Source organism: Myzus persicae, unplaced genomic scaffold, assembly GCF_001856785.1.
Source record: "Myzus persicae strain clone G006 unplaced genomic scaffold, MPER_G0061.0, whole genome shotgun sequence".
NCBI lineage: Eukaryota > Metazoa > Arthropoda > Insecta > Hemiptera > Aphididae > Myzus > Myzus persicae.
The window spans coordinates 566,204-588,514 of NW_019100858.1; the positions used below are offsets into that span (position 1 = coordinate 566,204).

The 22,311-nt window shown below is 29.7% G+C and overlaps 1 protein-coding gene across 1 annotated transcript in view; it reads left to right on the top strand.

Moving 5' to 3' along the window:
- Positions 1 to 22,311, top strand: part of LOC111026478 (neuroligin-1-like) — a 278,641-nt gene that overhangs the window by 243,419 nt on the left and 12,911 nt on the right. The window contains exons 2-3 of the mRNA XM_022304576.1: positions 6,828 to 6,977; positions 19,373 to 19,573. Of these exons, the coding sequence (XP_022160268.1) occupies positions 6,828 to 6,977; positions 19,373 to 19,573 (351 nt within the window). The remainder of the gene's footprint in view (positions 1 to 6,827; positions 6,978 to 19,372; positions 19,574 to 22,311) is intronic.

A 22,311-nucleotide genomic window follows, 5' to 3' on the forward strand; every position in this document is an offset into this window, starting at 1 on the left:
CTTACCCCCATCCACGCTAAAAACCGGGAACGTGATGCATGTATTCGGACCCGAATAAGCTCCCCACGCTCAAAACATTACCGTATTTTTCGTCAGTATACGATTTTGGTACGTATCGGGACCTTGATCCGTTCATTCGTTTCATCCGCTGTTCACATAAATACTTTCGTCCCGAAAACGTGAAGCAAGTATAAATGTCTCGGAAAATCAAATTCGATTTATCCGTTCTTTTTCCCCTCGAAATCATCATCCTTCCACTTCTTCTGCTTCTTCTCCTTCGCTCTATTTACCAGCTACCGTTAAATATTATTTATTAGCGTGAATCCGCTGCAGCTAATATTTCCTGTACTTCAATTTTAAATAGATACTAAGTATTTTTCAACGTTATTGTACACCTATACATATAATTACGGCATTTCCACGATGACCATTATATAATTCAGTAGGTATATATTTTTATTTTTTTAGGTACTGATGTCTTAATTATTATAAAATATGTATTGCAATTATTACTGAATGGTTAACGTCCAATGATGGTTTTGTACAGTTGTATATAGGTACCTATATTTTATGTCTATCAATATGTTTTGATTCGTTCTTCCGAATATGTAAAATCTGGTTAATTTGGTGAATGTTGTCAATACGTCATACTAAATATGAATGCAATGTTACAAGCAGTATTATTAGGAAGTACCTTTTATATTGAACAATATTGTTAACGTTTTAAAACTACTTTTTAGAAGTAGGCACTATTGTCGGTTTTTATTTCTTTTCACCTTTGAGAAAAAAAACACTCAAAAATGGCAATTAACAGGAGTATGAAAAAAGTTAATTTTCTTTTTTTTTTGCTGCGTATCTCTTTAATAGGACTGGATAAATAAATATACTATTGTTACTCTCCACCATAACATTGTTGACGCAAAAATTATACCTACAAACGAGTAACACCATAATATAATTTTTAGGCTGCTGCAGTGATCAAAGCCCGTTTCGATCGTACGAGACTGAAAATTATAATTTGTTTTTACTAATGAATGAAACCGCAGCAGGCTAGGTATCAGTGCGATAATCTACCAAGAATTCTATACCAATAAACACTAAACACCGGGTACCACCTAGGTACCAGCTATTAAAATAATTGTCGTGGGACACGTGGGTACCGCTGCATACTGTCGTCAGTCGCAATCATAATACATATACATATAATCACGTACCTTGGTAATAATAACAATCATATTATTTTGACCAATGAGTTCAGCCGTACAATGTATGTATGAACAATGAACATAATTTTATTATTATTTCATTCGGAAAATGTATTGTCGTCGTCAGAACGATATCGGTCGTTCAAGAGTCATTAAACAAAGTCCCGTCGACCATATGGGTATGAAACGCGAACCGTATAGTTATCTCGCCATTTGAAAATGTAAGCAAAAGATAATAATATTATTGTTTTTATGACTCGCGAATAGTCAAAAATTATCTACACGCCAACTGCTTACCCACCAACCTGCCTACCTATTTATATTATTAATTTTCGTGCTCGGTTTACACTAAAATACAGAGGAGACGTCTTCAAGACCGTCATAATTTTATATTGTACTTTTTTTTTGTTTATTACATTTCATGTTTTGTCTTACTCGTGCACTCTTCCGTACAATATTTTATTTTAATATGTATTTATGACTGCGAGTTTTCAACTTAATATTATTATTGCACTATAGAATGTATAATAACAATTAACTTTTTTTGTTCAGTGCCACGTTTGTTGCCGACATTATGTTTAGAAACTTTTGTTTTTTTCATTTTAATTCTAGAGGAACAGAAAACAGTACGTCATTATCCTTAGCAGTGTCTCAAAAAGTACAACTGTCTTTATAAATTATAACAATAACACCCAATATAATAAAGAAAATTTTAATTAAATAATACATTATTGTATGCAAAAATGTGAAATTCTGTTCTTTAAAATTATTAAAATGTCAGCTATTTTACCAGACCATAGTGCACTACTGCAGCTATGGTTGTCTGTTACATTTGTTGAAGTGTTTCAATGTTTGTAAGATGTTGTTGACGCATGTTTGGATACGAATAGGATGTAACTTTTTAACAGCTTTTTGAGTGGTTTTCGATAAAACTCAGACTTCGCGTTAATGTCGAGATTGTGTTGTCAGTAGAAAAGTGAGAGAAGGGTTCCTAATGACAGCGATATGTTCTGGAAGCCATTAATCAGCCCGAGTGTCGATAAGACGTCGCCAGAAAATAGAGAAGTGAGGAATATTCAAAAGGGGATGTCGATAGAGTGGAAAAAAATCTCGGTAACATATCACTGATGAAATAATTATGAAATAAATCGTATACCCCGTGCATAAAATTATATCCGTAAATTGAGCACCTATATATCATGCGATCTTAGTATTTATTTTACGGAAAGTTCCTACTGCGCAAATCGAAAATAATAATACTACGTCATCGCAAATATCGATTTAAAAAATATACTTTTCGTAAACATTCGGAGAGAGACTTTTCTTTGTTTATTATCGTAGGTAGGTGTACGATGTTTGTAAATCGTTTTATTTTGTGTATTTTTCGTATAATAATTATTAATTTATTATCATATAATCATCGTTTGCACATAAATCACTCGTGGTTTGTTCATGTTTACGCCTTTATAATAATGCGCGTGAGACTTTGTTATCGCCGTAGAATTTCTGAATATATTATAATACAAAGCTTATTCATTTTTTCCATTGCAAATTACGTGCCTATACAATATTCGTTTGAAATTCGAGTTAACAGGAAAACCGTAATCACGCCGTGACGCTATTTCCCCGACCACGACTGTGTACACGCACACTTCTTTCGGCAAGCATTGGGAGAATATCAGCTGCCACGTGGAATAAGAATAAAAGTAATATTTACATTAGTCATATTATTGTTATTGTTACTTGAAATCCCTAAAATAGGTATAATACGCAATTCACAAACAATAATTTTCTCTTTACACCGTAACAATATTCATTTTATCATCGCATATACCAGTGGTTTTCAAACTGGAGGCTCCGAGTATCCACGAGGTGTGCCGTGGTTTTTTCATAAATTGCCAATTGCATTGAATTGTCCATCTAAAAAAATTGTCAGTGTACCGTGAAGATTTTTCGAGGTGTACCGTATAGTAAAAGTTTGAAAACCACTGGCATATACATTAATCATCATCGATACCTCCATTTCCGTACGGATCGGTGTATGCGCCCATCGTAACTCGTATGGCATTATATAATACCATAATTTTATTATTATTGTTATCATCATCGTTGTTGTTGTTTTTGTCGTCGTCGTGACATCAGTGCACACGATTTTTGAGCGTATGCGACACATGTTATTATTGCTCGTCGTAAAACCACAGCATAATTTCGTTCCCACGACCCCGACACGTCCTTGTGCCATCTGCGGTGGGTAGAGACGATCATCCCCTACCTCGCACGTCATCCAACCGTGGGGGGGGGGGAGGAAGGGGACACCGAGCAGGTAAATCCTCACAGTTTCGTCGGCCGGCGCCGTTGTGTGCGATTATACACATCTACCGGGCACGTCTTAACGGTTTAGCATCATGTTAATCCGATAGCATAATATATAATATACATATTACATGTATAATGTATATTATGTGTGTATATTGTGTTTTCCAAACAAAACGCAAAACACTGGGTCACGCCGGTTAAGGGCACACGCCGAAGCCACCGCAATCCAGACCTAATGTGGTGCTGTGTACGGCAACAGATGTTCTATTGTTGTGCCATGGACGTAACGCGATCCCAAAATGGACACGAGGCCCTGCCAGGACCGAAACTGTGTGTATGTATATGTATATAAATGTATCGTATACATATTATATATATATATATATATGTGTGAAGAGTGTGTTTGGGTAAAGTTTTAATCTCACCTCTTCTCCTCCGTGACTATACTTTCCCGTCCGCAATCGGAGAACAGCGCCGACCGACCGGTCTACCAGCGTTTTCCTTGATTAATAAATCGTCCGCGAGATGTACATAGTACATGTTTATACATACCCTATGGGTTATATATAGCCTATCGGTTAGGTATATATACTTGTAACTTTCCGTTAGTATAACAATATTATATACAGACATGGAATCCTTTTCGTCGGTGGTTCCTCGACCCTGTGCAGCGGTAGCTCTGCCGCACCCGACCCACCCACTCACGTATACTGCAACGCCGGCAGCTTGTCCGTCGTCCGAAGCCCGCGAAAAAGCGCAACTACGTTATACACACAGTACATGTAAGACATATATATGTATAGAAATTTGGGACGCACTACCGAGGGTTAGGAGGGGGGGGGAGGTTGAAATAAAATCATTTTCGAGCGCTTTCCACGGGTATTATACGCCGTGCGATAGCGTTCGGCGACTACCGCCGAGACGGAGACGGAAGGAGGAAAAAATCGAAAGCTCAGCCTACCAAATCTATATTCATTTGTTGTTATGCGATTATTAAATTATGCCATCACCATTTTAAGCGCTCGTGTTTCGGAGGTTTCGAACAACGTACACGCTTATTTATTATAAAATTATTGTGTAATACGATATTATAAATATATGTATATATTGTATAATACACAGCGGGTTGCGCGCGTCGGCCCAGTCGTAATCCTGCACACTTGAAATCACGGTGGTGCAGGGGAGGGGGATGAGAGATTCGCGAGTTTGATCTAAGCCCGAGTTTAAGTAGACTTAAACATTACATTATAAAACACGTCGTAATATACCTAACCGTTTCGAGCACCATAAACCTGGTTTCGGGTGCAATTTTGAATTTAGTTTTGCATTAATAATAATATTATAGTAGGTATATATAATATATAAGTGTGTTTAGCGTAGATTATGTTTACTATATAATATATATATAAATATTATAATGTAACGTTTGATGAAAATCGATTTTAATTGTAATTCCTCATTTTTTCCGTGTGTGCAACTATTTGGTCTCTTTTTTTTTTACAAATTTATACCTCAACTTTTATAAAGTATGTGAGTGTATTATTACTCGAACGTTTCAGATCCTTTTAAACATAATACATAACAAGTTTGAAAACGTAAACGGCAAAAGTTTCTTAATGTCGCGTGACCTCGTTGAACGCCTATAAATAATGGACAAGTCATTGAACGTTTCGAAAACTATTCCAATGACTTCAATATTGAATTTTGGAAGTAGGCGAAAGTGCACAACGAGTATACAGTGTATACGAGTTATGTTTGACACGATATTGAAAAAAAGTTTCTAGGTATACGTTTGACGCAATCGAAAAGCAATAGAGTGGCTATATATATTAATAGCAGTTGGCTTTCGAAGTTTCGTTAATATCAATTTGTTAGCACTCATAATTTATTGAAATAATGCTGGCGCGGAGCTTTACGAAAACAAAATATTATAACCACCTGTAAATATATAAAACATATTTTTAACCTACCTTCATACCTATAAAACATTTTATATATGCAAATATGTGTACGCGAGAGGGTTCTGAAATGTGACCCACGCGTAATTGGAATTGTTTAAATATTTTTAATGAGACTTTACTAGTGTTATTTCGAGTTCCGCCGATGCATACGAATTCCACCAATGTTCGCGATAAGCACAAAACACAACACACAGAATCCAGTAACGTAGCGTTGTCGATTGGCAAAAAAATATATTATAATGAAACGTGGATATGTGTATGAGTACCTACCGCTAGGATTTTTAGTTTTTCTCATCCCATTTTTTATGCTCGACCTACATATAAGAGTAATTCAATTTTTATAATATATATTAAATGTATAATGGTCTCGTCTCAGGCGCTGTTCATATTATATCCAAATCTCACATATTATTATTATTACAAGAGTCTACGCGAGGTTCGCCCGAGTCGTGTTCGAGTGGAATTCATTTAAACCTAGTTCATATTCAGCATGTTCGACTTACTTAGACGTATAGTGTGCACTGTACACACACTGCAGCCGCCGCGCATAAGTAGAAAAAACCCATCATCGTAAAATACGTCTCCTCCGTATCTCAAAACTCGCAGGTCTCTGCCGCCCGTTACTTATTCATCCCATTATTCATATTATGTTTTTCAACGCACGAATATAGTACCTGAGGGTAGGTATATATACATATACACAATATAATATTATGGCTTTGCTCGATCCGGGAGTATCTGCACAGAGGATACCACCTACTACGTATACGGTTTATGTTTATGAATTTGCAAATATATAAAACGTGTAAGTAGAGAGGTACACCTATATATATATATATATATATATATATACATATACTACACCTGTATTATATAAACGTAAAGTTTTAGACGAGTTATTTTTTATCGGAAAAAAAAACACAACCGTATTCGTGCTATATACGTATGCGTGTATGCGTATTAAGTTTAAGGGCAGCTTATTTTCGCGGGCGAACCCGCTGCGGAGGTAAAATTGAAAAATAATAAATACACAAGCGGCGGCGGCCGCCGTCTGAGACGTCGATAGATAGATAGACGGATAGCTCGCCGCCGTACAGGTACGCTGGCATTATCGTAAAACCGTGAATTTTATAGTAAATTTCGAACCGACAGTAATATATTATAATATTCGCCTTGAACCGAAACGTCATGACACTGCGGCGGCGGCGATCTAGTCATGTAGATGGTAAGTCTTCCTCCGGGGATAGGGTGCGTAGGTAAAAAACGAAAACCGCATTGTCCGCGGTAGAATTATACGAAAACGAGACAATCACAATGACACCCGTTTTTCCGTTGCCTGTTTCAGGGAGCAGAATCGTCCGAAAGTATCCCGTATTGGTGTTCATACACGGGGAATCGTACGAGTGGAATTCCGGCAACCCTTACGACGGACGAGTGTTGGCCAGCAACGCGGAATTGGTCGTGGTCACGTTGAACTACAGACTCGGCATATTGGGTGAGTCGAACAGAACAATATGATTATCAATCAAAAAATCCCCCTTAAAAATCACGCAAGAATGGTCGTCGTAGTACCTATATGTGATGTCGTCTATGCGATTGTCATATTATTATACTCGTATTAACAATATACTACGAGACACTTGATATTGTCATCCCATATGTTTAAAAGAAAACAACACACGTTCGTATACGATTCCTGCAAACACGCATTAAATAAACTACTTTTAGTATATGATATTCGAATAGATATTATTGTTATTACTTGTTTTAAACCCATGATGGGCCATGATTTTATGTTAAAATGACATACGGTTAACTATATCGATACGTAAACTTTGTAATAACATCTGCGTATGCCTTAAGATGTATCGACCTACATCAGTATATTATCACTGATCAATTAAATGTCTAAAATTATTGAAACGATTAAATGATTGAACATTTTTGAATTATACGATTTGGTTAAAATTTTTCAAACGAATTAATATATAGATAGTAAACCCGTTTAATTAAATCCAATTAAATACAGATAGAAATATAATATAGAATGGTTCAATTGAACAATATTCGCATACTACATTTCCTTGCAAAACTCACACAAACTGTTATCTAACCTAACCTAACAAGCTGTAGTAGCTAATAGCAGCCACCATGATACAACCAGTAGCCAGAAGATACAACTTTTAAAACTAATTGTTTTATTTATTCACACAGTATAGTGTAATGACCATTTAAAAATAACTTTGAAATTGGTATTTATTGAAGTGTATACCTATAACTTCTATCATAATATTATCATAAAAATAGTTCATTAAGTATTCGTCCACATTGATGATGTAAATAAAAACTGAACAAAAAAACACATTTTCTACTGTAATTCAAACATAATTGGTTTTGTCATTTATTATGTTTACGTAAAACACTACATAAAAACTAAGAAATATAGAAGATGAATTGCCTAAAGCTGTTTCTCTCATTTCCTTCATCCGTAACTACGTTCCTAAAAATATCCAATTCTTTTTCTGAAAATGCTTTTCTCCACAGAACACGCTTTAATTTTTTTTTTAGTTTATACTTCGTTACTTTTTGTTTACGTAAAATACAATATACCACCAAAGATACGTATATATAAAAATACCAGGATATCAACGTTAATGGAAAGCTTATGATACATAATATGTATATATATATCATATATGGTTATTTATTCCAAAATGTGTGACTTAAACGATTATTTTACTCTGTTTTTTAGATTCTGAGTGAGGCGATGAATGTTAATTTTACAATGTGCGTTTTTTTTGTGTATCTGTCATTACGTTTTGAGAAAGTAAAAGTTTTTCGATTTTTTTCAAAAGCATTTTTTCTGGTATAGGAAAGGGAATCCAGTTGGTAATTTGAGTGGGTCAGATGTAAAAAAATTTCAATAGTTTTCGATAGAGGCGGGAAGAACAAATAAAAAATTAAGGAAAACCCGAAGTTTTTACGAAAACCAATTTTTTTTTTTCATTGGCCTTTTAAGCTACGTGTTTATGTAGGTATCTAACAAAAATAACAATGTGATCTTTCAAATTTATCTGAGAAGAAAATGTTTGAAATAGTTATGTGCGTGTCACATGCTTGACGTCATTATAATTTATACCATACATAAATACAAATATATTTTGTTTGATTAACAAAAAATCATTTATGATTAACCTACCTACTTGCGTAGTACATATAAATTAAAATACACCTACGCATCTTTAAAAAAAAAAATCTGTATTAAAATATACAATGTTTTTTATGTTTTTTTTTATTATTATTAGAGTAGTTCCGTTCTTAAATAGACATAAAAAAATGTATTGTTCAGCACGTTTAATTTTCATTTTTTTTACTAGTCTAAGTATTTCAATGAGTTTGTTAAGTTCTGAATATTTACAAAAGTATATTCAATGCCTGACGTATTGATGATGTTATTTCGAGTATACATCACATAATTATGCGATAAAAAAAACCATAATAACGGCATTAATAATACATATAATTAAATTGTAATATTGAACGTTTAGAGTCTGAATGAATAACTATTTGAAGAGTAATGTGTTTTATGTTTGGACATATGTTTACTGAATGGCACAGACATTTGTTCTTTATGTTACAAAGAAAAGCATATTTTAGTGTAGTAAATTCATATTTTAGTGTTTTGGTATAGATAGTTACCAACATGTTTTTTAATATTAATGATAACTGCTTCAAAATCCTTTTAATTTTCTCTTAATTTTTCTATGGAACGATGCTAACCAAAATAGCCTTGTTACCTTTAAGATTCCGAGTAGTTTTAATTTTGAAATTTCGTTAAATATCAGTGACAATGAAAGTGCTTTGTTTAATTATTTTACCGAGTAGAACGAATCCACAAGTAGAAAATATATTGTAATAATATACTTTCTCCTAGTTATAATTAATTCAGTTAAATTTGCATAATGTGGATAAACATGTATAGTGTGAAAACTAACTTTAGGAAAAACATCTATAGGCGTATTTAAAATAAACAAATAATATTCTTTGTGTATAGAACTTTTATAAAATTAAGCATACCCCAAGAGTAACATACAGTTTAAAACGAATAATTTATAGTGTAATATATATTAGTACCCATAAAATAATTGTAATTGAATTAGACCTCTTAAATATTGTACCTATTTAGTGTTTTTTGTTAAAGTATTAAAATAACTTTGTGAGAGTAATCCGAAAAGACTCTAGTTAAGTAAAATTTTTAATTGATTGCAATTTGTTTTAACCCTAGATTGACCTTTATATTTTTTCTTCCTCTTCTTCTTTAATACAAATTAATATATTATTATAATGGTCGGATTGTTCACATCAGACATATTATTATGGCAATACATTAAATTTAAAAACACACCGAAAACTCAGATCCTCGTAAATTATAATACAAATTAACTAAAAACACAAGTACTGTTAATTGTCAGTTATTATCATTAATGTGATTGGTTCAAATATATAAAGTAATAATATATTATACCAAATAGATAATATTATATAAACAAAGACATTATGATGTGAGTAATATAATATACATATATTATATGGATAATGTTTTATAAATTCATGTATATAAGAATTTCATGTTTGTACCTATTTTATATAAAATACCCAGCGTTACAGGTTATATCAACTAAATAAATTTGTTAAGCTATTCAATATCGTGTTAACCATTTTAATCAGTGGTTTTATTATTATCAATAACTATCTTTCATTCAATATCATTGTAATAATAATCATATTGTTTTACTCTCATCAATTTTTATTTTCTGAAGTAGGCACATAATTAATTGTATACTACATGACTAGATACTTAATCAAATAAGAGGTCGATGTGCCTCATGTTTTTGTACTGTTTATATCTATAAAAAATCACATTTTACGCATAACTGTATAGTATAGTTCATATTATGACATGTTAATAGATATATCATATATGTATGTCTGTAATAGATAGATTTTATCGCTTTGACTAGACATTAATAGAAATACGATGAATCATATTATTCAAACAATAATTGTAACAATCACTGATCATTTGAATTTTGTATAATATAATAATATAATATTGTTCCGACGGCTTTAATGTAGTCACCTCGTATGACGTATTATATGATGTTTTTAGTGAATCGGACGAAAATTACAATCTCAATGAATATAACCTGAAGTATTCTTTTGTCACGGTGACAGGTCCGAATTTGTGAACAGAAAAAAATACCCTTCAAGTGTTTAGGATTTTTCTCTTATCTTTCTCTTGACATTTTAAGAAACACAAATCCACTTGTCTTCAACCAATTCTGGTTCAAATTTAGCATCCATCAACAATGACACAAAATAAAAAAAGAATAAGAAAATAGAATATGTTACGTTCTATTCATTATTCATAATATATTCTTATATTTATTGACATACAATTTATTTGTAAATGTTTAATATTTTTAACTTAAAAATTTAGCAAATAAAATTTTTTCAACATCGTTTATTCTTTATTTTTCGAGGGGATTAGAATCGATATGTTTAAAAAATGCTAAATTATTGTATTCTCATTTAAGTTCACCACAATTTACATTTTGAAAAAAAATGGAATTCAAAAACATGATCTTCAGAAAATTATAAATTATGTATCTACGCACTCATTGTTTTTAATTTTTAGACATATTATTATGTTACACATAATTAAAAAATGGACACTTCAGGGTAGTGCATACTAATATTGCAAATATATATGGTTATTTGGTTTGTTAAAACTTTTGTGTCACATTAATTTACAGTCTTGTGTTCAAATAACGTAGTAAGTAAATGTGACATTCATAGAATAATAATGGCTTAATTATCTCGCAAAAGGAAATTTAGAGGCAGCATCATTGTTTGTATTCTTTGGTTTTATAATTGGTAGGTTTCATGTTGTAGACCTTTAGACCAAACTAAATACTATTTCGAAACAGCCTAAAGCATTACATCAGGTAAATTGAGAGACATGTAAGGTACGACTTAGATGAGACGGTTGTAGTTTTTATCGAACATTGTATAATTAAGTTTGATACGTTTGTTACCAGCATAACGTTGAATGTTCTGAATTTAAGAAGTGTTAGTTGAACTAGATAGTGATACCTATTACTTATAGTTGGTCTAAGAGCTATAATCATTAAAACCTAAGATCTCTGTACCGAACTATGAGTCGTATTAAAGTTCATATTGGCTAAAAAAAATCCATAGTTCCAATAACAAGTAATTGATTTATATATACCGAAGATTGGGAGCTCTCATTTCACCTAAATTAAATAATTATTTAATTTTTTTTGTATCAAATAACTTATTATAGTATCATTATATATTATTCTATTAGTTTGCATGATAATTTTACTTCAAAATACATTTCAAAAAAGTTTATTTAACGATATAATTTCGAATGACTTATTTTAAATACTACAAACAAGTTTTAAAACTAAACTTTAAATAAATAATAATAATAATAATAATAATAACTATATTTTCTATTTTACTTAGTTGTCCAATTATTATAATAAACAAATCCTCGGAGATTGAAAATAACCATTGCCATAAAACATCACATAAATATACAAAACTTAATGCATTACCTTAAAAGGATTCGAGCAATTTTGAAATAAATAACATTATAATATGTTTATAATATACAATATACACTATTTTTTTGACATCCGTTGTAATACATATTCCTTCGTTTTTTACTCTCGGTGTGCCTTGCCGTTATGTTCGATATTATTATGTAGTTGGTGTTAAAGTTTTTAGATTGTCTAAAATTACCATAAATTTGTTAAAAGTACTTACTGAAATGTATGACCCTTTTTACATCGAGGTGAGAGAAGTTAGAGGTCAAATGCATATTATATTATGCAACTTTGCAAATAAAAAAATAAATTGTTAGCCAAACCGGGACACTTATTTTCTAATGCAGTTCTATATAATATTATACTATTCATAACCTAACTCTAACGAAACATTGTGTGACCCTTTCCGTTTACTACATAATATTTACAATTGTTGTCACAAGATTTTGATTGATTCCACTATTCCAGCACTTGGAAATAGCATGATTTCACTTAGTCGTTTAACCGCATTAGATTGTGGTTTTAAAAGTATCATATTTTGTAAATTATTCTATTACTAATTATAGAAATATTTAGTCTCGATTAAATTGAATAACAGCTATTAGTAATTATACTTTTAGTACTTAATTAGTACATGGTAGGTATATACACCGATAAAAATATATAGTACCTACTTTACAGTTTTATAATAACTACCATTAGTAATTAAATAAAAGTCAACTATATTATATTATGTTACCTTATAAAATAAACTAGTTATGTGTGTTTTATTTACATACAGTGCTTCATAAAAAAGATTAACAGAATAATACGATTATTTTCTTGTTGTTAGTTTCTAGTGTAAACTACGATAGCTAAACCATTATATAAGATATACATAAAAAATACGATTTTTATCATGCCATTAAAAATATTTCCGCAATACACTGAACGCATTATCTAGAGTAAGCGTTTGTTTTATTAGTATAATGTAATCTGTTAACATCTCTATAATTGACATTCGTATGAAAATCGCTCATAAATATTTAACTGTATCAAAACGATATTTTCCTATATAAATTATTCATTTAATTACTATATTTGATAAAACCGTTACTCTTGCTCTATCGTAAATTATACTGAAGTGTTTTAAAATCACGAACACGATTCGCGATATATTATTCATTATTATTACTATCAGTATTATTACTATTATTATTATTATTATTATTATTTGCAAGTCAGACTGTACAAACAAATACTTGAAAATTAGTCGTTTTAACAGCTTTTGAGTTTGTCAATCCACTTTCTACTTTGCGCCGTTCTCGCAATATTTGCTCATTCTATTAACTATTACTCACCATCTTCACAACTTTTGTTCCATCGTGTGATTTCTATAGTTCTGTGTTCGGCTTCTATGCATTTCATTTAAATTATTTTTGCCTCATTTATATATTTATTTTTGTTTCTCTTCCGTTTATACATGGCTCATATTATATAGCGTTGTATTTATTCCTTTTGAAGATGACAAACTTCCGTTTACGCTGTACGCTTGTAGTGCACTACGCTTTCCGAGCAACAATACGCCTGTTTAATAGTGGTTATATCAATGTTTTATATGACAAAAGTTTGTAACGACTACGGTTGCCGGATAAAACCTTTGACTTTAAAACAATAGAATTCGCTGTAATTATTATTCAACTGTACATTTATCTTGTTGCATTCGCCATTAAAATATACATATAATACAATATAATATTAATTATAAAAATAATAATAATAAAATATTACCGATTGTTGGTTTCAATCGTTTGCCGTCGTTTATTTCTATCGTTTATTGTCTTTTATATCTGCAATTATTTATCTCTACTTATTGTTTTTCACAAATGTGCACTACAATAATATAATATTATGCCATGCCAAACGTTTGGAGAACCTGTTACGGTCAAACACCTTCTTGTGTACTGTAGAAACCATAGTATGGAAACTAGAAGAAGCCAATAAACGCCTATCAATTTATTTTAAATCCTCAGCCGAATCGAATACGACATTAACAAAACAAACTCATTTCTCGGACATAATATGGATATATACAACTCAATCTAGGAAAACTGTGTATTCAATAATATCAACCGTATCACTTGTATGTATCATTAATACTAAATCTGTTTAAGCTAACAACCCAAGTTATTGAAGCTTTACCACAAATAATAATAAAAAATTAATATATATATGAAATAAGCGTACTGCGATTTACACCATAGACGTATAGATTTATTGTACTTCATATATAGGTAATTAATTCCATGGGTTAAAATTTTTCGGTGGTATTCATTTGCTATCACCAATCAGTCTTAGTTGCAAATAAATTTATATTTAATTACATGTTGAGACGTGGTCTTAGGTTTAGTTTTTTCCTCACAACCATAGTATAAAAACATCAAAAATCTCTTAACACGGCATAGTTCGTGTGAGTTTTAGAAGAGCCGCTGAAAAAACATTGCACAATTGGTGAAAATACTCACGTAGGTACCTAAACTTGACTAAGAACACGTCGAAAATGTGCCAAAACGAACAGGACTTGTCCACGTAGGATTTTAAATCTCCAGACAATATAAGAACCTACCCTATATTGACCCTGTATGTCCAACAGAGTTCTTAACTCTGAAATTCACTGACATTAAGCGTAAAATTGTGTCGAAGTTTTAGCGTTGTATGACTTATAACTTTATCCGCCATGAACCGGTAAGAATACCAGAATAATATTATGACCGTTGTGTAATTATTTCCTATTTTAATATACGTCATTACCTATGAAACAATTTTTTTAGTTGCAATAACCAAGAATGTAAGTTTTTTATAAAACAAATAAATTATTTTGAAAGTGTGATTTATAAATATGTAATAATATCATTTGTTTTAAAAATTATAATCAATACATATTAATATGATTTATTTTATTATTAATTTTACTATTCTTATGGGCTACAACTATTTTTTATATTTCATGCATTTTTTGCTTACAAAACTTTGTTTGTATTAGTTTTATTTATATTTAAATATAGTTTCAATTTAAATTAAAATACAAAGGAAACAAAGGGAGGAAAGAAGGTTTCCACAAAGTTCATTATAAAGATTCCGATAAATTTTATTTTGTAAAATAAGCTTAATATAATGAAGAATTTTAATAATTAGACATCGACATAAATTATATTGTAATTTCAATTAGTTATTGAGTATACTCAAAAATAATTATAGAAATTCAACATTTTAAGAAAAAAAAATCCAAAATAATTTTATAAATTTAAAAGTATGACCATTATTGTAAGCCTTCTTCCAGATGTTCAAAATATGCAATATCACCATGACATTTAACAACATCATATAAAAGTGCTTCTACTTCTTCAGTAAAAAAAAAGAATAGTTTACGTTGACAATTTTAGGATGAAGTCTTTTCAAAAATTATCTAATACAAATGTTGTTTAACTTGCTTGGATATTGAAAAGCATAGGCCTCACGGTTTACACCATAGTAATGCAAATATACTAAAATAATACTGAATTCTTTTTTAATTTATCGAATAATCTATTATTATTTAATTTGTCAACCATATAATATAAATATCTTGTTTGTCCAAAAAAATCATTTAAAAGAAGATAGGATGTAATACCAGACCTAACCGAGGTATGAGCTAGCTCCAATTCTCGTTCATTAGACAAAATTCACTTTCACATAAATATATTTTTTTAAATTTTTTTGAACATAATGTTAACCAATTGAGTTGCCATTTTAAGCATTATTAGATGTGTACATAATATTTGTATTCATATATTTCGTACCTAACTTACGAAAAGCTCGGACATTTGTATGGGCATAGACAATGTGTTTCTTTGGGTGTACTAATTACCTGCAATCAGTTAATTTTTATAAAACTATGTATCTATAATCTTGGTTTTTGGAAATTTAATAATAATGCACCATCCATTTTCCGATGCATGGTGAAAAGACTTACTTCATAATACACATGAACGCATAGTGCACAAATACTCGTCAGGTATATCGGCTACCCCTTGAATATTAATGGTAATTACTAATAAGATATTTACACAAACATGTGCTTATTTTTATTTATTCATCTAAATATACGGTGATTTTTGGCAGTTGGATTAAAGACTTAAACATAGTATTTTATATTTGATTTGTGTCACTGTGTCAGTGAATAGCAAGTTGTATACGTAATGTGGACCAAACGGTTTATTGTATTATTTTTCATTTCATATTTTTTAACCATGCGCACATTATATAAGACGTCATGTAAAGTAGCTGAGAGTGTGTTCTACCGTTAAATTTTAAGCTGTTTCAGCGACAAAAGTTGAACACAAAAATGTATTTCAATTAGAAAATTTGTCGATATTTCATTAAACTAATGGATGCTTATACTTTTCGAAAATATTGTTTTGTACTTTCTATGATTTTATGAGATCCGCAGAAAAATTGAATAAATGCATTTGTACAAGTTCAATCTGAGTTCAGTATGCAATATAAAGTGGTTCGTATATGACAGATTTAGAGATATTAAAAGACCAAAAAGTGATTGCATGAAAAAACCATATTGTTATCTTGCAATTTAAGGTGAACAGTTTTTTTATTTCACTCATTTTATAAAATAACAATTTAAATAAATTGGATTGAACTATCATTATAACAGATGCTTGTTGACACATTTTGATCATATAATCTTAACATAAGTATAAATTCAACAATGTCAATAAAGTAAAAACAGTATAAATAATAATATGTTTCTTTATGAAAAAATATAAAATATAAATTCAGAATAAAAGTCAACTCAAATGGTAGGATGCAATTTGATTGGATTTATTAAAACCGGGTACCTAGCATAAATCCTTGCACTCTGATATTAATTTTGAAGGATTTACTTGAAAGTTAAAAAATTGAAACATTTATTTTTCTGCTTTAATTACTTTTCTCGTCAGTACATCTCATTAAAACTTTTTTGTAAATGGATTAATGCAGCATAACGTTTTCAGAAATTCGACAGGAAAATCCCATTGAAGGTCGTTCTTGTCATTCGCATTTATAAAATATCAATAACAATACCAATTAAATTTGTAAACATTGTTAACATAGAACAAGCCAAGTTTTCCCTTTTCCTAATACATGCCAAAAAAACCAAATCCTCCTACTCAAAAACAAATAAAATATAATATTTATCTCATAAAAATAATGGAAATTCATTATAGTGTTGTTTAATTATATTGATACTTAAACAAAATTAAAACTTCATATACATTTACTTGTATGTGTAAAATTGATTATAATATGTGTAGATTATTGTTCATACTTGTTCCATCAGTTTTTCAATACAAATACAAACCCATAATAATTTGTACATTTATTTAACTTATTAAAAATTATCGATTTTGACAATATATTGTAATATTAAAGCTTTGCTTGTATCCACATTCCATATTATTTAATATTATTCAACATTTGTTATTCAAATATCCAATTTTTAGATCGGAATTTCATAATCCAATAACTCTGCAATTGTCAAATAATATTACTTTATTATTAAAAAATGTGGTTGAGAACATTTCACTATTTATTTTATTGTATTCAATGAAATAGTCTTCTTTTCTATAATATTTTTGTATAGTACCTATTGTATAACAAAAAATTTTAATTCGATGACCGCAAACCCATTTCCATTATTTGCTTTTTGCGAAAATATTCTAACCAATAACATTTCCTAATATTGATTTTGTTAGTTTGATAATATTTCGTTTCTTGTGTACTTAGCGTTTTGTATATCTTATTGGTGAGGTAAAAATATGATTCAGTTATTGTGATGTATAAGATCAATTAAAATGTTGTAACACGGCGTCTTGGATATGCAAAATTATTACACGATCTTCTTCGTTTTCCATAACACTTATTATATTTTATTAATATTATTATATTTTTGATGAAATCATTATATTTTATGTTGTTATTAAAATAATTAAATGTATTATTATAAAGCTTGTGCATAGGACTTAAGTAAACACTTCTGTCTTGGAACTGCTTCCCGGTATTTTGTCTGATTTAAAAAGATTAGAATATAATGTGTATAAGACGTATAAGACGTAATGCAAAATGTATAAATAGGATGTACATTTACTTAATACGGAGGGTTACATAAATCATTATTGTTTTTAAAAGAGAAAGAAAATTTATAATTTAAATTTTTATCTCAAATAGTCATTATTTGGATTACAAACTATATATCAACATTTATTCGTACATTTATTGCATTTTAAATATGCAAGGTTATTATTTATTATAAATAGTTATTAATGCACTGCTACTATATAAAGCAGTAACTAAGACTATCAACTTTTTGGGAAAATGAAGTCTTGTGTTCTTTTTAAATTAATTGAATTTTACTGAAATTGATAAACAAATTATCAAATTATCTAAAAATTTAATATTTTGGAATAATAATTTTTTTAAGCATTTGACTCATTATGAAAGAACATTTTACTTATCATCCTAACTAACATCTTACTCAAATACTTGTGTTCAATATTATGAAATACAGTTTTTAGCATTGCATTCAAAATGCAGTAGTTACAAATTTACAATAGAAACTAGATAAATAATAAATAAAAAATAAATTTATAAATCATAATTAATTAATTTGATATTGTTTTATAAATCACTTCATAACAATGATATTATTATCTTTATTTGCAAGTATACCAACTTACCGTTATTACCAGGAAAGGAAAATTACTGTCTTAATTCAGAAAACAACACTCTGAAGGAACAACATAATCGATTAGGTTATAGTTTATGGTTTACGAGTGTGACCATAGTAGGTAATGTTGTGTTCAAAATGATTTTTCACAAAGCATTAATTTCAGGTTACATGCGTCATCATTGTTGGATTAGCCATTGATTAAATTTCCGTGCGATTGTTCAAACACGACTAGTATTAGTTTACGAAAAAATGGAAACTAAATAATTTAATTATCTTATCACACGTGATGTTTATACCAATGAATCGAAAATATTATAAATAATAATACTTATATGATGCCTACATTTTTATTTATATATATCGTATATATATAAAGGTTACATTTTAGAATTTTTATGAAAATAATAATGTATATAATAATATATATATATATATTAGTGGTACTTTGTTGCGTATGCAGAACATTAAATTAATAACATGTTAATAATCATCGTTTTTTTTCATTTCTTTCAGGATTTTTGAACGCCAACGGTTCGCCCAATTCGAGGGCCCGAGTGGCCAACTACGGCCTTATGGATCAAATAGCCGTGCTCCACTGGGTGCAACAAAACATTGTACTGTTCGGCGGTGATCCGGAGAACGTTTCTTTGATGGGTCACGGGCCCGGAGCCGCTTGCATAAACTTCTTGATGATATCACCAACAGTGGTTCCAGGTATACCAACTCAAATAATATACCATTCGTATGACGCTTATCATTGTGGTTGTGGTTACCATTTTCCGGATAGATATCCCTATGCCCACTATACGGTGGTTACGACACGACACTGTAGGATATTATTACCAACAGGCAGGGCCGGTTTAAATGTTAACCATACCCCTAGGAATAACCTGAGATGTTTTCACCAAAAACACGAATCTAAATTATTGAAGTTAATATCTACTAAATAGTACAATGTTGTATAGTATTTATTTTTAAATAATATAAATTAATTGTATATAGGCCATATGGTATTATTTTTTACTTTCAGGAGGTATATTTTTTTTTATGATTTTAAAACACTGTACAATATTACCTTAATTGGCCAAGTCAATATATTAAATGATTACGTTATTGAAAAAAAAATAAAAAAAACTAATGTATTACAATATATCATACCATACGCATATTTTTAATTATTAATATCTTACAAAGGTTTAAACAATTACATTTTTTTTTTCATTTGTTCTACAAAACATTTTGTACACTTTGAAAAGCATTTTATTTTTCATAGAAGACAAAAGATACAATACACGGGGACGTACACGGTTTTACTTTACAGTAACAAACTACGTATTTTTTTACTGTGTATCAATAAAAAAAATATCATAGAAATCAATTTTTTTATCTGCTGGAATTGTCCGTACATCAACAATATTTTACATTTTAAGGGATCATTCAACTATATACAATTTGACGAGAACTTAAAAAACAATAACTACGGTAAAGTGACAAACTCATGTTTTGTATTGACTCGAATCTTGAGTTTTTTTTTTCTCAGCTACTACCTAATATATTGTGATATTATTCCACGCACAATAATAATCCAAAAATGTGTATAGCACAACGATCTGCGAAGAATTAATAATGTTTCCGAGCTCATTTACATAATCACGTCTCCGCGATGGCTCAGTTTACGTATTATCATTTAAAAACTCGATCACCGGAGTTATTTTCTCTATTTGTTCAGTTGATTATACGGTGAGTTTTATCCGAGCTACCTACCTATTTATTTGTTCCACGTAACAAGATGTTGTTGACTGTATTCTTTATACACATATAACATATTCATTACATCTTAAACCGGAGTACCGCGTACACTTGAGTAATTTTGTTTACGTGCGTCGAATAATTTCCGCGTATTCGGACGGGTCCAAAATCGTCAGGATCAGACGTTGTAAAATTATGCACCGTGAGATCGCATATGTTCATCATGTGTGTGCTGGAGGATTTGTTAAGTTCATCTTTAAACAGATTGTTATAACAAAAACAAATAATATAACATAATATATTTATATTGTTTATAAAAATACATGGATTTTTTTTTTATTATTATTTTTAACAAGAAATACACAATATGTTCCCTATTGGGCACAATAAAAGAATATGTGATAAGCGAGAAATTTTGTACATGAAAAAACGTGAAGGAAGAAACCACCCAGTGAAAGATTTAAATTTAATTCACATTAGAAATATGAAATAATAATATATCATTGTTATTTTGTGGAATATCAATTGGTTTTGTGTGCTAGAAAAATGCTACTTGTGCGATCGATGTGACTGAGTATACTTTTCGTAGAATTACCAAGTCCAAAAACTTTATTTAATATTAAAGTCGACGAATTATGATAGTATAAACATTAACTATCTTATACTACATGATAGTCAAATATGGATGTATAAAAAGATCGCTTAAAAAGTGTAACCTGAAAAAAAATATTATGTTTTAATTAAAATCCAAAAAGTGATGTAATAATTTATATAGAACCAAACATAGATATGTTACAAACCAACATAATTACTATAATAACTGGCAACTAAAAGATCCTACTTTATTAAAATTCAAAATTTGATTTGTTGTGACAACATCTGTTAGTAAAGTAAATCAAAAAGAATATTTCCATATCACGGTTATTTTTAAGTAAGACTATAAGAAAACCATTTCTATGAAATTCAAAAAAACAATTTTAATTAAAATACATAATACAGGCATGGAATTTACAAGTATTTTTTGTTTGAGTTCACATTTTTCATACATTTTCATAAAATTGTTTATGGGACCATATATTTTAATTGATCCAGAAAAATTCAGTAATGTACCATTTCAATTAAAACAAAATGTATTGTTACCGTCCAATATTATACGTTTTAAAAAATACTTTTTCTTAAATTATAGCATAATCATTCAAATCGGTAAATTATATTTATTGAACATTTATTGATCACCGTGGAGGCTACTGTGGAGCAAATAAAACATAAATAGTTTTAAGACATAAAATAATATAAATTATTCACGCCGTTATTGCAGTAATATTGATTTACTCTCAATATTATTATTATTAACATAAACAAAATATTATATGACTATCAGATTATGCTTATATGAAAATGACAGACTTATTTTGTATAAAAAATTAATTTTTTCCTATTAGCTTGAAACTTTAAACACACGATTAAATGTAACTAAGTATATACATGTTGATAAAAGTCAATAAAAGTTTAGGAATGAATGCACCTGAAATAAAAGAAACGATAATTGAATAAAAAAATTATAAATGTTTGAATTGCTTTCAAAATATTCTAAAAACTATTTGCTTCAGTTATAAAAAATACTGCTGTACCAAAATGACTGTGTCTATCACCAAAATGAACTATTGTTATAAAAAAAAGGAATGTTATAGTTGACTTTAGAT